The 16,623-nt window shown below is 42.8% G+C and overlaps 1 protein-coding gene across 1 annotated transcript in view; it reads right to left on the bottom strand.

The window, feature by feature from the left end:
• The window catches only part of neto1l (neuropilin (NRP) and tolloid (TLL)-like 1, like), a 63,066-nt gene that overhangs the window by 23,885 nt on the left and 22,558 nt on the right, over positions 1 to 16,623 (bottom strand). The window contains exon 5 of the mRNA XM_071894392.2: positions 88 to 129. Within this exon, the coding sequence (XP_071750493.1) occupies positions 88 to 129 (42 nt within the window). The remainder of the gene's footprint in view (positions 1 to 87; positions 130 to 16,623) is intronic.

Genomic DNA, 16,623 nt, shown 5'->3' with positions numbered 1-16,623 from the left:
AGAGAGTGTGTGTGAGAGAGAGAGAGAGAGAGAGAGAGAGAGAGAGAGAGAGAGAGAGAGAGAGAGAGAGAGAGAGAGTATACCTACAGGGCAGAGGTGGGGGTACTCCCAAGTCTGCAAAGTCCGGATCTGAGGAGAGAGAAAAAGAAGAGGGGGGACATTCATTTTTAATGCATGACTACAAAATCAGGATCTCCACAGAGGCAAAAACAACCAGGTATTATAATGTATTGAGGAAAACTACAAATTGCTGCCCTCACTCATAATTTATACTGGCGTCCTTAAACGCCCCCCACTCACTCACTCACTCACTCACTTACACACACCTGCAGGAACCAAAAACAATACTGTTGACATTTTAATTGTCACCCATGTCATCAGACAAAAGTATCTGTAACAAAGCCAGTCACAAGGAATCTACTGTGTTGCTTGAGATTGTTAGGTTTAATCTGCGTTGTGAGTAGTTTTGAGATGATGAGCATTTAAATTCTCATATCCCATGGAGCAAAAGTAATTAAATCTGTAACCTTTTAGTTTGCGCTTTTTTAAATATATATTTTCAAAAATCTAACTCCAGCCACATGCAAAGACATGTCTGTAGAGCAACAGTGCATTATATGAATAACTAATTTTTGTCCAGAATACCACATGAAACTGTAGAAGGTCACGTGTTGAACAAATTAAGAACAGTTCACCACACTATCTTCACTCTTCTAAGATTGTGTGCAATGCACTAATTAGAGCTGCATTTGGTCAAAACGTTGATTTAACCACATTTATCTGCAATTAAGGCATCCCACACAAATTTAGAAGATCAAGGTCAAACTTTTATGTAATAGTAGTTCTCTTGGGCTTTCTCCTAACATACTAATCCTTAAAAGTTTGCAGCAGTGGTATCTGACAGCAACTTTGAGCCTTAATTGGGTTAAAGAGGTCTTGCAGAGTGAGCCCAGACTGAAGGGGAGAGCAGAAACATTTTTAGAAGAGAGTGGCTAGAAACACCATGGTTACATTTTGAAACCCAGAAAACCAGTTGAGAACTTATGTTTTCCAGGGTAAATACAATTTAAATTTTAACATGTTCCCTTACAAAAAAGAACTACAGTCCAGGAACAATATAGGAATATTATAGTGATACCATAGGTGATAAAATACTCTACAATAAGGCCATTATAAAGTCACTATTGACTTACAGTACCACTGACACCCTATAGGTCCCATTAGGGATATTATAGGGATGAAATTGTGATTTTTGCTAGGGTTGACATAGTAAATGTGATTTAAAACACCTTTGAGCTCAGCAAACAAGTTTGTTAAGTCTGATTTTTGTTCTACTTTGGAGCTTCAGAACAAAACAGAACTAAAATGGGACTTAACATGGATAAATGGAAGAGCAAAAACATTAAAAATGTCCTTTAAGAAAGGTCTCAGAAAGGTTTAGCAGACCGTCGAGAACTATAAATCTAATCTCCAACCAAACTTTTATACAGTCAGGGTAAAAACAAACTTTTACCCAGCAGCCAAAGCATTGTGCTCTTGCTCAATATACATAGTATAAGTTGCTATTGTCCCATTGTGTCACCATTAACATGATCATTTAATCATGCATGCTAGTGCTGTATTTTGGAGATATGACATTTGAGGTTATGTTGTGTCACACTGGCCAAAGTACTATGCTCATTATAAGTTAACAGAAGCTTCTGGTTAACTTGTGAAAGTCAGCTTGAAGCTAAAGGTTTTAAGTAGTTTTCTGTATAATGTTACAATAAATTACATCAACAAGCCCAGCGTCACTGCAGTGCATTACCTGCTCTTGCTAGGGAAACATCACAGTTTCTCCATCCCCCAAGATTCAATATTACTCCTCAGTTGACTTCACAGAAGACAGAAATTGACTCTTGAGCAATCTCCACCTTTCTTTCCATTTGATTTCAGTGCGTGCTGTGCTGTGTGTGCATGCACGTTTGTGTGCATGTGGGTTTTTTTTCAGGCTGTTACCCACCTCACACGATCAGATACTCAGATACTCTAAGAAAAATATTCCACCTTCTAAAGATGAAATAACTTTCAAGTTAATAGGAATTTTAATGGCCGTTTACTTCTACAAAGACAAAGGAAATAGGTTTCACTACTACGGTGAACCTTCCTGTCATTCATTTGAAATGTATTCCAAATAATCCTTTCTCAGTTTCAAATTAATTTGGAAGTGACCCATGCCTTATACTGGGGGTGCATAAAAACATAACACATATAAACATAACAAAATATATACAAAAAACCATTAAAATAAAGTCACAGAGGTTTTAAGAATCTGAGCCATTTCTGAGGCAACCTGCTATGATGGCACTACAAGCTGCCTTGTCACCATGCCATGATATATTGTCTTTGAAATCAAAAAAAGACTGAATTGCATTAGATACACTGATGCTGTTTCCATTTTATTCTCGCCTGGTGACAGAGCAGTTGTGCCTTCAAAGATATGCCGTTAGCTGTGAGCTCCAGGCTGCATTCATTTGAGGACAGAGCCTGCGGAAATAGGAAACGCAAAAAAGGCTTCACATTAAATCTGATTGTTCCTTGCCAAATCGAGACAGGGCTACCACTGACTGAGCTCTGTGCAGAAAACGAGGGCTGATTGCACAGCGTGAACACCCTTCTTAAATGTCACTATTTTTTGTGTGTATGTATGTCCTAATTTCCCTGTCTAGACATGAGTCAGAGCTTCAGTGTGTGAGCTGGACATAAGGAACAGGTCCTGCACCTGGCAACACTAAGTGGCCAGTGACAGAGCACTAGAGAAAAAATGTGAATGTGATGGTGGGGTGTGTGTGTGTGTGTGTGTGTGTGTGGTTGGGTGGGGTGGGGGGGGGGGGGTGGGGGATTCAATGTGTGTGATGATGACACTAGCTGGATAAGACCCATGATCAAAGGAGAGATCCTTGGCCTGATTTGAGCTGTGTTCCAGGGGAGATTCAGATGAGGTGCACCTCCTCTTATGGTGAAAAGAGGGAAAGCCCAGCGGATACCAATGACAATTCTAGGCAAAGCCGCAGAAAACCCTCTCTCTTTTGCACTTTCAATACCAATTGGGACACACTACGGCATTCAGGTGAACACAAAAGCAGTTAGGAGAGGTGCTTAGACTCTCCTCCAGAGCTTTTCCCAAGGCTTTCACTACATTTCCCTCCTGATTAATTGTTGCTTTCAGCTAAGGCTCGAATCATCCGATCTCTAACAAAGCTGAACGGGGAATACCATGCAGTATAAAAATAAAAGCGGCTTCTCTGACCTTGGACAGTTAAGTGTTTGTGAACATGAACAGCTCTTTCCGTCTTTTAGGGACAGCGTTGCTTTGTTTGCACAGAGCCAATAAATCCAGCCTCATGGCCAACCATAGCCAGCTCGCCATCAGTGATAGTGGACAGAGGAATAGTATATTTCTGGGCTTAAATTTAGTGATATTCCATTTTCAAGAGAATAAGACACACATTTCCCCCCATTCCTCCTCCATTATTTTGCACAGAACTGAGTCAAATCCTCAGTTTTTAGTTTTATTTTTTTTTGAGCTTGCAAAGCTTCCTCCATCTTTATCTATGTCCAGTTGCCTTGCATGGGATGTTGTTGTTGCATGTGTAGAGGGGACAGACAGGTAGGCAGGCAGGGAAGCAGAGAGGCAAGAGGGATGACAAAATCAAAGTGGAAGACAGTTAATGAAACAGCGACCTTCAGGTCAGCTGTGCTGGTTACGGCCGAGATTTATTATTGGGCTTTGGCATTACTTAACCTACGGCGATCACAAGGCCAAGCAACCACCGGGGAGTACACGCATGTACACACACACACACACACACACCTACACACACACACACACACACGCACACACACACACACACACACACACACACACACACACACACACACACATACATGCACGCACTTTTGTAAGTAACTATCCTTACCATGGTAATAAAGGTCCCACTCAGATGCTCCTATGCCTATAAATGCCTCTCCTGCGACCCTTGACCTTTTAAGACTCCAGCTCCTGAATTTCAATCAGGTGCGCTCCATCCTTACAGTAATCAATCACCTCCTCTCCCTCTCTGCCCTCCTTGATTAATTGATTGGTACATCAATTGAATAGATTGATAAAAATGATTGATGAACTGCTTTTGTATACTATTTCTTTTGGACTTTTAAATACACACTTGGCCCTATCATTTATAAGGCAATTGCCTCTTGTGTAAACTCGGTTCAGTCACACTATAATGTCTGATGACAGAGTGCATGACCAACCTCAAACACATCACTCTGTATGTTGCTACAATGGGAGACAAGAAGAAGAAATGACCGCGAGCAAACAAATAGGACTTTCATCTCAATACACGCCCTTGGAATGATCTGTGTTTGGTTCTGACATTGTATGAAGGCTGCAGCTTCTCTATGGTGCCCGCTCTCTCCACTGCATTGTATAAATGCCTTTGCTTGAGTGAGCTGAATTCAGAGCACATCCACACATGGCCACAGCCCCTCCTCTCTATAAGAGCGTAATCTTCTGGGGCTTACTGTATTTACCCTTTGCAACACAGAAAATGCTCACTTTAAAGCGCGGGCCACAGACATTATGTTGCCCCGCAGCTCTGCTCACCGTTCACACACACACACACAAACACACACCACCACCTGTGTGTAATGAGGACAACAACACACATTCACACCTATGTCGGCTTATATATGAACAAACTGGCACTGGGAATCACTGGCAAAAATAGTCAGGCAGACAGAAAGGCTGACAGAGACACAAAGAAATATACAGGAGATATGTGCAAATCCCCACACAAGCAATCATGAGCAGCTTGCAACTCAAACTGTTCATCATATTGCTTCAAAAACATGTTTATAATCCTAGGAATGCAGCGATAGTAATACAGTTTGGCAGCCAGGCACAAAAACGATCATAGAAAATTTGTTTTAGGGGAAATCCAGAAACAAATGAGTGGGCCCTGATTAGCCCTGGTTGGCTGTGTGGGAAATGTCCTTTATTGAGATACACACACACACACACACACACACACACATACACACACACACACACACACACATACACACAAATGGAGCAGAACATTTCAGAACTGTCAGGAGATGTAAATTTCTAATAACTGTACATTCCCAAAGGCGTTGTATTACTCTTCGTAATACATTCACAACACTATGTTTTATTAATGAGACACAATATGTCTCATTTAAAATAGTGCATTAGGCTGCATTGCTACATATCCCTTTAGTATTAACTGTTCAGCCAAATGAATGTAACACAGCATAAGAATGAGACTATGTGGTTATCAATATGTGCATATGTATATAGGCACACACACACACACACACACACATACATAAACAGCCCACACACAAAGACTCAATTTCCCAGCGGCCTCATTTCCTCTCAGCTGCTCAGCGGTGACATTTAAATAAGCATCTGATTAATAATCTCCCCGAGATGCTAAAGTGGTTGATCAAGCTAATGAATGGCTGCCATTAATCACACCAGCCACAGCTGTGGAAGCAGAGAGAGAGAGAGAGAGAGAGAGAGAGGGAGAGAGAGAGAGAGAGAGAGAGAGAGAGAGAGAGAGAGAGATTTCCCCCAGTTTGATGACTTCCAACCCTTTCAATCAGAACTAAAGAACAATTGTGATAGAGGTGATTGTCCCTGTCATACTCCCACAGTTTCCAAGGACTGCACTGAGTCCTGAATCGACTCTGCGGTCTTCAATCTACCGGTGCACCCAGAATTCGACTCCCAGCAGCACAAACATGCATGTTACATACTGGGGTTTTCAAAAACACTGCTACTGATGCCTGAACAAACAAAAGGCTATTGTGAAATCCCTTTAGATCAAACAGTACCGTAGAGAGCTATACTGCTAATACCCACCCGACAGGGCTTTGTTGACCCCGCGGATGACAGTCCAACTGCAGAACAGCGTCCGCGAATTAGAGGCCACAGGATCTGTCAGGGAGTGATAGGATTCACCACACCCTGGGTGTCATGGCCAGTGAGCTGGGTCTGTGCCCCGAACAGCGATTAGCAGTGGTGTGTACCCCCATGCCATGCCGCAAGCAACACCGGCTACAACACTCACACACCCACAGAATCAGCCTCTTTCCTATGGTGCACAAGATGACAAAAAAACCCTGATTTTCTTTCTTGTACTTTTATTTATCCAGGGAAGCTTAACTCCCCCTGCTTCACATTCATACAGGCAGGCTGGCACTGACCAAGCCCTCGACCGGGAATTATCACAAGAACCATCAAAACCAGTGCACTGAATGTAAAATGTGGGCTGCAGCATCCTAATGGTTAGAGAGCTCAGTGGGGAAAAGTAAATGAGTCATGCTCTCCCCTCTCTCAGCTCTCTGTGGTTGAGGTGCCCTTGAGCAAGGCACTTAACCCCAAATTGCTCCAGTGGAGAGAGAGAGCTGCTCACTGGCCAACAATATCAGCTCAACAAAATGAGATCATCTGTCAGAGCTTGGAGGACACTCTGTCAGAGGTATAAGCATATAGATTACAATCACTGTGCGATCTCTGGCCTTGTGCAAAACAATGATTCATGTGATACGTTATTGATCTCCATAGGGAATCGGCTACAGAGCAGCAGCCCTCGGAGCTGGTAGGGATTTAGTGTCATGCTCAAGGACACTTCAGCGGGGCGAACACCCGCACCCAGGGCATGAACCAGGATCATCCGGTTGAAGGGCGGTCTCTCTAACCACTGAGCCGCCATAACGTTTAGCAGTATACTAATACACTGATGTGAAGAAATGTGTCTGTTAATGTGTGTTTTGTGCATTTATTTTTTCTAATCAGCTTTGATTTCATTGGCTGAGATGTAATACTTGTCTCTCAGCTGAAATTGTCAGTGAAGGAGAGAACCTGGACCTTTTGATTGTTCATTGAGATTGGTAAATCCATCTGTCCATCCATCCATCTCTCTGTCCCCACATCCCTCCATATTTCTCCATATCTACTATAGCTTCAGTTGGTGACGCTAACACATCTACAGTTAGGGCTTTGATTCCTACTGTAGCCACCCATGCACTCATGGTCTATAAACCACATCGGGTAAAAGTGTCCATCAAATGGCATAAGACCATAAGACGGGTTATTTTTGCTCTGAGAAAGACAGCAGATACTGGGAATTGGGTCGTTGGAATGGGCTCTCACTTCATTCCGCACCTTTATTCACAGTGGATGGATTTGAGAAATCTGTTTATGAGTGTGTGTCTGTGTGTCTCGGTGTCTCTCCGTGTGTGTGTGTGTGTTTCTCCGTCTCTTCCATTGATCAAGCTCTTAACTGCCTTCCTCCTCCTCTCCTCCTGTCCTCTCAGATTGCCCCAGGGAACCACTGACAGGGACAGGAGCCTGATCGTGAAACAACAGCACTCAGCTCCACCACTTCGCTAACCACGTCCTCCACCTTATGTGTGTGTGTGTGTGTGTGTGTGTGTGTGTGTGTGTGTGCGTGCGTGTCACTTGCATGCATGTTAGCGTGCATGTACGTATGTGTGATCACAAACATGCAAGTTTGTGTGCGTGTTTGTGTGTGTGCTCTGTGTATGTGTTTTGTGTGTCTGCGCATTGCAGTGTGTGTTTGTGGGTGTGTGTGGGTGTATGTGTGTGTGTGATGCGCTGATGGCTCAGGCGGGAACCCATTCCTGATGGAGCAGTTAGTTGTCCCTAGGCATCACAGGTGTTTCTATCTAAGCGACGCCCCACTGACAGACACATTCCATCCAGGTTCCATTTGGGCAACCATGCAATAAATCAACACAACATCGCCACTCTGCCACTCATTACTGCACAGAGAGAGAGAGAGAGAGAGAGAGAGAGAGAGAGAGAGAGAGAGAGAGAGAGGAGAGATCTGTTGATCTGCAAACAATGCCCCCCAAGAAAGGTAATTTGAGAGTCTGATTGCATTCTTGAGATAGTGTTTAATTTCACTGTCACGGAATTATGAGAGATACCAGACTCCTGTTTAAATTTTCACTGCCGCTCTGCATCTGTTCCAGCGGCCCCAGGGGGGAATCAATGGCTCGCAGACATTTGTATGCCAACAACAGGGTACAATTTGACCCTGTGGGGTTATAAACTGCAGCCAAACACACTTTAGCTAGTAGCCAATACAAACACAAGTGAATTTAAGGGAGAAACGCAGAATATTTTTTGGCCACATTAGTGGCAGTAACAGTTATGGTAACTTTTTAGATAAGGAATAATGTGATTTCAAGGTGAAATAAAGTGCAATATTAGACCTCAAATAAACACTGAACCACTGAGCAGTGGAAAAAGAAAGGACAGTGAAGGAAAAGAGAGAGAGTATGTGAGAGAGAGCGTTTAAGACTGGTTGTGGAATCTGTGTATTTGTCTGAGAGAGAGAGATGGAGAGATTGAGGGAGACGGAAAGAGATTAAGATGGAGAGATTAAGGGGCAGAGAGAGAGAGACAGAGAGACAGAGAGAGAGCGAGAGAGAGAGAGCAAGAGAGAGACAGAGAGAGAGCGAGAGAGAGAGAGAGAGTGAGAGAGAGACAGAGAGAGAGAGAGAGCGAGAGAGAGAGCGAGAGAGAGACAGAGAGAGAGCGAGAGAGAGAGCGAGAGAGAGAGCGAGCGAGAGAGAGAGAGAGAGAGAGAGACAGACAGACAGACAGACAGACAGAAACAGAGAGAAACTTTGGCCTGCGATTACCGGCTCACCGGTTTCTTAGACTTCTCCATCACCAAAGTGATTGACAAATTGTTGAAAAGAACAGTAATAGGATTTACAGCTGCATTAAGAATATTACACCACCAGTGCAGCTCTGTAGCCTGACAAGACGCCAGGCGGCTCTGAAGGGAGCTGCTCATTAGACCAGAGGCAGCCACAGCAATAAAACCCACAGTTCTGGTAACAATCAGAACTGCCAGTTGTGCTAGTCGCATTTACAACATTCATGTCCCCTTTGAGAACATAATCCCAACGACACATGGGCAGCAGCCACTTCTAATATCCGTCTCTAGAAACAGGGCTGGCCATATGGAACCCTGTTTACTGGTACACTGTGACAGTTTTAAGGGATGGGGGGGCATTTACAGTGTGACACATCTCATTTGGGAAGTAATCTAAGAGAGTAAACACTTTGTACATGGAGCTTTTGAGAACACAGTAAATGTTACCCAGTTGTAGAATTGTGAATTTGCCATTTTTGTATAATAAAGAATGAGATTATTTGATTAGAGGCCCGGGAGAGTGGCTGTTTAAGCTGTTTAAAGCCACTTTTACGACTACATTATTCTAAGATTTTTTCACCGGTGATAAGATGACAAGGGAAACATATATATGCATGAAAATTAAAATAATGAGCAAAAATCATATTTGAATAAATTCAAGAGTGTTGTAAATGAATGGAGTCCTGCAGCAGCAACACATCCTCATTGATTTTTTCAACTAGAACATCAACCCCCCCAATGCCTCTGACGGCTCACAAGTATAATGATTACCACGCTTTCAATGCAGATGTCAGCTAATCATTGCTTTCTGCCATCACCATGGAGATGCCGCTCCTTTTCACACCACAGTATCGGCATGTCTCATGGCCCCTGTGGCCACACAGATAGGTTAACTAGAGCAGGTGTGCTTGCCACGGGACGTGATGAAGTCAAGCTGCAGAGCCCAGTGGCTTCGATCTCCTGTCTTCTTCATTTGACCCCTGCCTCTTGGAATACACCGGGTGTTAATTTGGTTGAATCAAAAAGTAAATATTCAGTGGTGGTCTACCTGTGTGTTAGGTCTGACTGAGGATAATCCATGCAGGGCCGGTGTCTCTTCAACCTTGCAAACAGCAGCTTTAAGAGGCCATTATTGACCGTCTTGTTGATTCATTCCAGTGTGACCACTTGATCAGATTGAAGTGGATTCATGTCTTACTTGCTTGCAAAACACATAATCATTAGCACATAAGAGTAATCTACTCATTGTTCCAGGAGTATATGCGTCTCTTATCTCTGTCTCTCTCTCTCTCTCTCTCTCTCTCTGTCTTGCTCTGTCTCTCTCTCTCTCAACCTCGCTGGCTCTCTCTACGCAGTCTCTTTCCAAAACACTTTAGCCTGCTAAATTTAGCCAGCCAATCCTGATTGTGCATTAGGGCCGTAACAGGCAGAAAATATTTATCCTAGTCAGCAAATTATTCTTGGAGAGACTACGCAACAGAGTGACTGGCAATGAGCAGTCAAATCTGACTTCACTCCCACCGGAAAGTTAATTTTACTGCAGGTTATTTAATGAAAAGAAAATTCACTGTGGGTAAATCAAAGAGTCTGTCAATTCTTCCAAACTGTCACATCAAGTATGAAAACGGCAGGTATGGAATTGCCAAGTCCTATCAGGTAAGCAATCACCCAGAGTGGTTAAACATAATGATAGCATATGCAGGCTGAGTGCTTTCCTTGCACTGTAACATATTCTCAAGCCACAGGCCCATAATTGTATGCCATTACACTGAAATGAGTAAGTGCAATCAACGGCAGAGAGTAATGTTGGCGGGTAAGAGGGTTCTGTAGTGTGATACACACAGAAATCAAATTGCTATCTGCCTCCAAAACACGATTACACAAAAAACAGGCATTTACACTTGCTACTTCAGGTTTTCCTTTCCAAAACAACTCCCAACAGAGCAGGGTAGCAGGTAATGGAGGGTGACCACTGTGCTGGACTTCATTTTGCCAGCTATTGGGAACAATGAAACAGCTGAAACGCCTGAACAGCAATTTGAAATAGGGTTAGCTTTACAAATCCACATTTTTTATTTTATTTTCTTTAATCTGTTCCCCCTCCAATCTTTGTATTTTATTCCTTTATTTGGGTGATATGAGTTTTGGCAGGGAAAAATATTTGACAACAGGATGGGTCAGATAAGCCTGTGTGCTTGCTTGCCTAATCTCATTTCAACTTGCTTGAAAGGCAGGGTAACAGGCTGAGGGCAGCTGCAAAAACAGCAATGCTCAAATAGCTTCAGCCTGCAGCCAGCAGATCAGATCAAACATTCACCCGGAGTATTTGGGATAAATATGTGCTGAATGTCCATTGAGAGTCCATTCACTTAACACCTTGCACCAAGTAGGCAATGTTTCCTGACAGAAACTATAAAGTGGATTCCTGTAAGTAGCCACGGTAGAAGTCCAGCATTTCGCTTGCTTGCTGAGCTGTAGCTCGACCCCCAAGAGGAACTGTATGGAAAATCCTGCAGTGTTTCTGAGGGATAAATGCGGAGTGGGAGGTCTTCTACAGTGGCTACTCCTGAGTCACACCGGACCAGAGCAGACCAGAATGTTTGAATGTCATTCCCGAGGATAAAATGTCAATTAATGTATGATACTGATCCAAGTCAAAAGCTCAGCAGCTCTGTATTTCTACAGGCAGAGCTACTCTGCTTTCATCTACCTAGACTGCCATCTCACTTATTGATGGGACTGGCAGCTGACATCAATAACCCAGTGTTCAGACCTCAGCAGAGCTCCAAGGCCAGTGCACACACACACACACACACACACATGCACACACACACGCACACACCTTGAGTAATTAGACGATGACATACCTCAGGGTCATTACATGTAAATTATATTTGACAGATGGAAAGGTCAAAGTATGCAAGACCTGAATGTGTATCTGATTGGCTTTAGGTTTGTAAGCTACAGCAAAGAGACACATACCTGCTGCATGTGCATATGTATTTTTACCATTAGACAATAAGTTGCACTGGTGACTAATTAGATCTCATCTACAGTAAAGCAAAGGGTAATCTCTTCATTATATCCCCAACCTTACAGTCGAGAACACTTGTGAGATTTCCTCACTATACTTAAATATCATCTTAAACCCCCTACCTACCCATGCACACATAAGTAGACACACATAAATACACTCTCACCCCACTCATTCAGTGACACTTTATGAAGTCCCTGTTGGCACGGCAGCAGATATTGGCATGCACATTTAGCTCCTGATAAACTCCAAACTGACCTTACACTCCCCTCCACCACCCCTCTGTTCATCTTTCCTCCTCATCCTCCACTCTCACCATCACAATGTTGGAGCAGATATGTTTAAGCGCCACACGACAAATTTCATTACACCCTCGCCCTGGCACATGACTGATCGTTGTCAGCGCCAACGGATTTCATTAGGAGTGGGGTGAGAGATAGATGGTTATGGGGTGGCGGTCGATCATGGGAGAATGATCCCGGAGTGAGAGTGGATGTGAGAGTTCATGCGGGACACTGTATTGGTCTGTACAGTACGTGCGCACGTGTGTGCATGTGCGAACATGTAGGCTATGTGATGCGTGCGAGTACGCCATGCGCGTGCATACATTTGTGCATACATCCGATCATGTGGCTTTGTAGATTCATCATTTGTGCATACACGCTTGGCTTTGAGTGTGCAGATGTTCCACTTTGTCATACTGCATGCTGCATTGCCTTTATGGCTGCCTCGACATGCTTCAATATGGACACATCTGGAGTGACGGCCTCATCATTTCAGCAAGTAAAGGCCACTGAGACCTCTTCTAATAAGACTGGACTGCTGCCAAAGTACGCACTGTAACAACCCATGGACAATCACACCCATCCCAGATCAATCTCCACATACTGCCAATGCAATTCCCACTCATACAAACCCATTTTCACTAAATGTTGCAACAGTGATCCATGTGAACTTTCATTCCATTTCGCACATTGTCAGTCTTGTGCAGAAACCTCATATCTATTAGGGCAGAAGGATGGTGTGATGAGCAGGGAGTCGGTTTTTCAACTAGAATAGAGAGGTTTAAGCCCCTGTGTCAGCAAGAATCCGCCCTACTGAAGTGATATTGACCAAGATGCAGAATCTCTAGCAGCTGACCCTGCACTCTGACCTCCCTGCAGAGGGGGAAAGGAAAAGAGAATAAATAAATAAATACAAATACATTTTAAAAAAGTCATCTTCAATGAAATGGAGAAAAGCTGATTGATTTTCCCATTCACCGCCATGGACTTCTGATGTTGGTTTATTCCCTGGATGTAAAATGTTCTTTACCTTGGAAACAATGTTAGATATAATGGGTGATGCTGGTCTAAAGGTTAGAGAAGCCTGCTTGTGATCAGAGGGCCGCTGGTTCAAATCTGGGAGGAGAAAGTGAATGGATAACACTTTCATTACCTCAACAACTACTTTGCACGGTACCTAACCTTAGACTGCACCAGTGGAGCTGGTGCTTGTACTGAGCAGCTAGGTGGGAATGTTTGTAACTGTATGAATGTGAAGAAGGGCGTTATTGAAAAAGCCAAACCTTCCCTGGATAAATAGAGGTTAAAAAGGGCAAATTGTGAAATAACGTTTCTGCAGGACACTGATAATAGTATTTGGGGCAATATCTAATTTACTGTAATCCTGACTGTGACTTTAAGAAGCTAAGTAACCAGTGCCATTGTGCATTGTCCCCTTGTACTGATATCCTTAGTAGAGGCAGGAGCAGAACAGTCAAGCTGAATCTATAATCAGTCAGTACCAATGGGCTCAGTGTGAGACCGCCCTTGAGGGCTAATCTATATGTGTCCCCAGTGCTTAGGATATCCATGAAATGTAGCCATGCCAAGCCTGGACACTCGGAGGATTCAAGGGCTTGAGAGTAAGGGGAAAGGTCTAACGACTGAATTGGAACTGAGCCTCTTTTGGACCGTATTCATATCCTGTTTCTTTTTTCATCTTCCTCTTCTTCTGGCTCTATCTCTCTTTTTTCAATCACACTACACACTAAACCCCACAGCACCACATTGAAATATCCGCTTCTTTTGTATCTTTTATGGACAAATGGAGAGAAACTGTGTTCCAGTGCCTCTCTGATTGCACATGGATACAGTTATCTTTTTGTGCAGATATATGAAGATTGCAGAATTTTTACTATGAGATAATGTGAAGGCAGTTCATGCTAGGACAATACACAAACCATACATTCTTATGTAAAAATACCTTAAGTTGGATTTTTGTTTTGAATTTCTTTAAAACCATTATCAACCACAGACAACATGTGTAAAATGTTCCTTCATCATCCAAAACATCAGAGCAGTGGTTTGTTGATTTTAATCTGTAAAACAACAATAAAAAATAATTAATCCTTGCCAAATCCTCTCTCTGGGCTCTGCATACTTTTAGAGTTTATGGGTTTGCCCTCTATCAGTTCCTACAGTACAGTTTTAATGTTATCATCCTGCTAAGAGACTTTAACAATGCTCTTTAGGGAGCTGCTGGCACACCAAATATATCCGGAAACTTTATAGTTCACTTGTCAAGGTGATACTGTTGACAAAGTGCCTACGTTTTTTAACAAATTATGATGCAAGGAGCCATACTCTTGAACTCTGAAAGGAGATGGAGTAATACCTCATACATCTGTGTCTTATTTGTATTGAAATCAGCCCCTATCCTGCTTGTGTATACATATGCATGCGTGTGTATGTGTGTGTGTGTGTGTGTGTATGAGAGAGAAAGAGAGAGAGAGAGGGAGCATTCATGTGTGTGTGAGTGAGAGAAAAAGAGAGAGTGTGCAGCTGTCAAAGTGACAGCCTTTCTTTCTCCTGTCCTGTCAACTTCTCCTCGCTTTTACTCTCTATCCCATGGTGCAGAACAGAGAAGGGTTAGAGAAGCCTCTCTCTCTTTCCCTCCCTCTCGTTCTCCATCTTTCTGCCTTTGCCCATCATTCTTGAGTTGGAAATGTCAAACAGACAGTCATTGCAACGTCGCATGGCACACTGTCAACACTTCCACCCGTCAAGTAGAGTGTCCAACAAAAGTGTTCTATTTTAAACAGGATGCTATTTAACATCCCAGCGCCACATGTGTGAGTTCATGTGTGTGACATGTAAACAGCTACAGTACAGCAGCACAGGCCTCTGGGTCTTTGGTGTCTGTGTGTTGCTGTCATTGTGAGGCTCTAAGGTCACTGGACTTATTGGACTGTGTGTGTCAACCCAACCACACAGACACCACCTAGAGATTTATTTTGTTTTTTACATTTCACACACATGCCTACAATCACATGGCATCGGGGACTTCTGTGTCAGACTCTATTTGATAGGAAAAGATGTCAGTGTGCCATACAAGGTTGCAATGGTCATCCTTCAATGGTTTAGTCATATGTGTATGCATGCAATCACACATCAGTAGTTACAATATGTGCATTTGACAGCATTAATATATTTACTTGAATTATGCTTTTCATAAGGTATAATCTACAGAGATTTGAAGATAGAAAAGTTTTGCTTCATTTGGGGAATGAGCTATTAAGACATAATGACAATGCAGATCTCCAACACCAAGTTTCAGAAAATCAATTGGTGCAGTTCCACTTGCTCTGTAAATGTACTTATTAGCTCTATGTAGAGGTAACAAGAAAGCATATTAAGAGGACACATTTTAGCAACTTGTTTATGCAATTCGAGCATACATTTTATACATTGTGCACACAACAGCATGTTGTGCACACAAGTTAATGCTGTTACCACAAAATACATTTAATTATGTTAAGTGGCTGAATTGTGGGCACTCCCAGGCTCTGAAAGGCTTGTTGCTCAACTGTCTCGGATCTTTCTCTCACACTTCTCAGCCAGCTCCATTAATGGAAGCTCTTATGGGTTTTCCTTTGTAATACACACTTCTTTCATTGTAAATAAAGAGGGAAAATACACAGCTCTCGCAGGTGCAATCTCACAACATCATTAAACTAAAATGTGTCTCTTGATGATGCCATCACAGTAGAGGAACCACACACACACACACACACTGTCACACACAGGGACACACATTGCTTGTATGTACACACACATTCACATATACTACCTTCTCATACGAATCATTATTCTCACAGTATGTGCACGTGTCTGTGTGTGTATGTCCATGTGTTAGTATGCGTATGAGGAAAAATTAGAAAGCAGTGACTCCAGCCATTAACTGGGCAGCTCTTCCCTTCCTCATTACATACACACACACTCATTACGGTCCATCCAGTGTTTACTGATAATTGCTCATTCTATGGCGACTTCATCCGCTGAGTGTACTGAAGTTAATGTGTGTGCACTGAAATTGACGTTGAGATGACATCAAAGGCGCGTTCTTGCCAGCAGCAGAATTAATCATCAGCAATGGTTTCAAAAGATGTCATGGCTTACTTTCAATGGCCTGCACATGCAGAGGGGAAAGTAACTGATTACAACTACTCAACTGTAGGAGTAGATTTGTCCTTTCTGTTTTTCTCAGCACATTTAAAAGCCTGTACTTTCACTTCTTCAAGTCATTTCTAAAGTATTTACACCTTTTAGTTGAGTGACTTCTATTTTTAGACATGCAGTAAGAGTAGCGAGCACAATGAGATGTGGCACTTGCAGTAAAAGTGGACGTTTCCTCACATAATTCACACTAATGCTTTTTAGATTTGAGCTTAAAAGGGGCCATTCACAAACCTTGGGCAGATAATGACTCATGAATATATTTTCAAGTACCATGCCAAAACAGGAAATCTGTTAATTTTTAGGGCTGCACTTGAATTGAATAAAA

This window comes from Centroberyx gerrardi, chromosome 22, assembly GCF_048128805.1.
Source record: "Centroberyx gerrardi isolate f3 chromosome 22, fCenGer3.hap1.cur.20231027, whole genome shotgun sequence".
In the NCBI taxonomy this organism is placed as follows: Eukaryota; Metazoa; Chordata; class Actinopteri; order Beryciformes; family Berycidae; genus Centroberyx; species Centroberyx gerrardi.
This window is presented reverse-complemented; position numbering and strand designations above follow the sequence as displayed.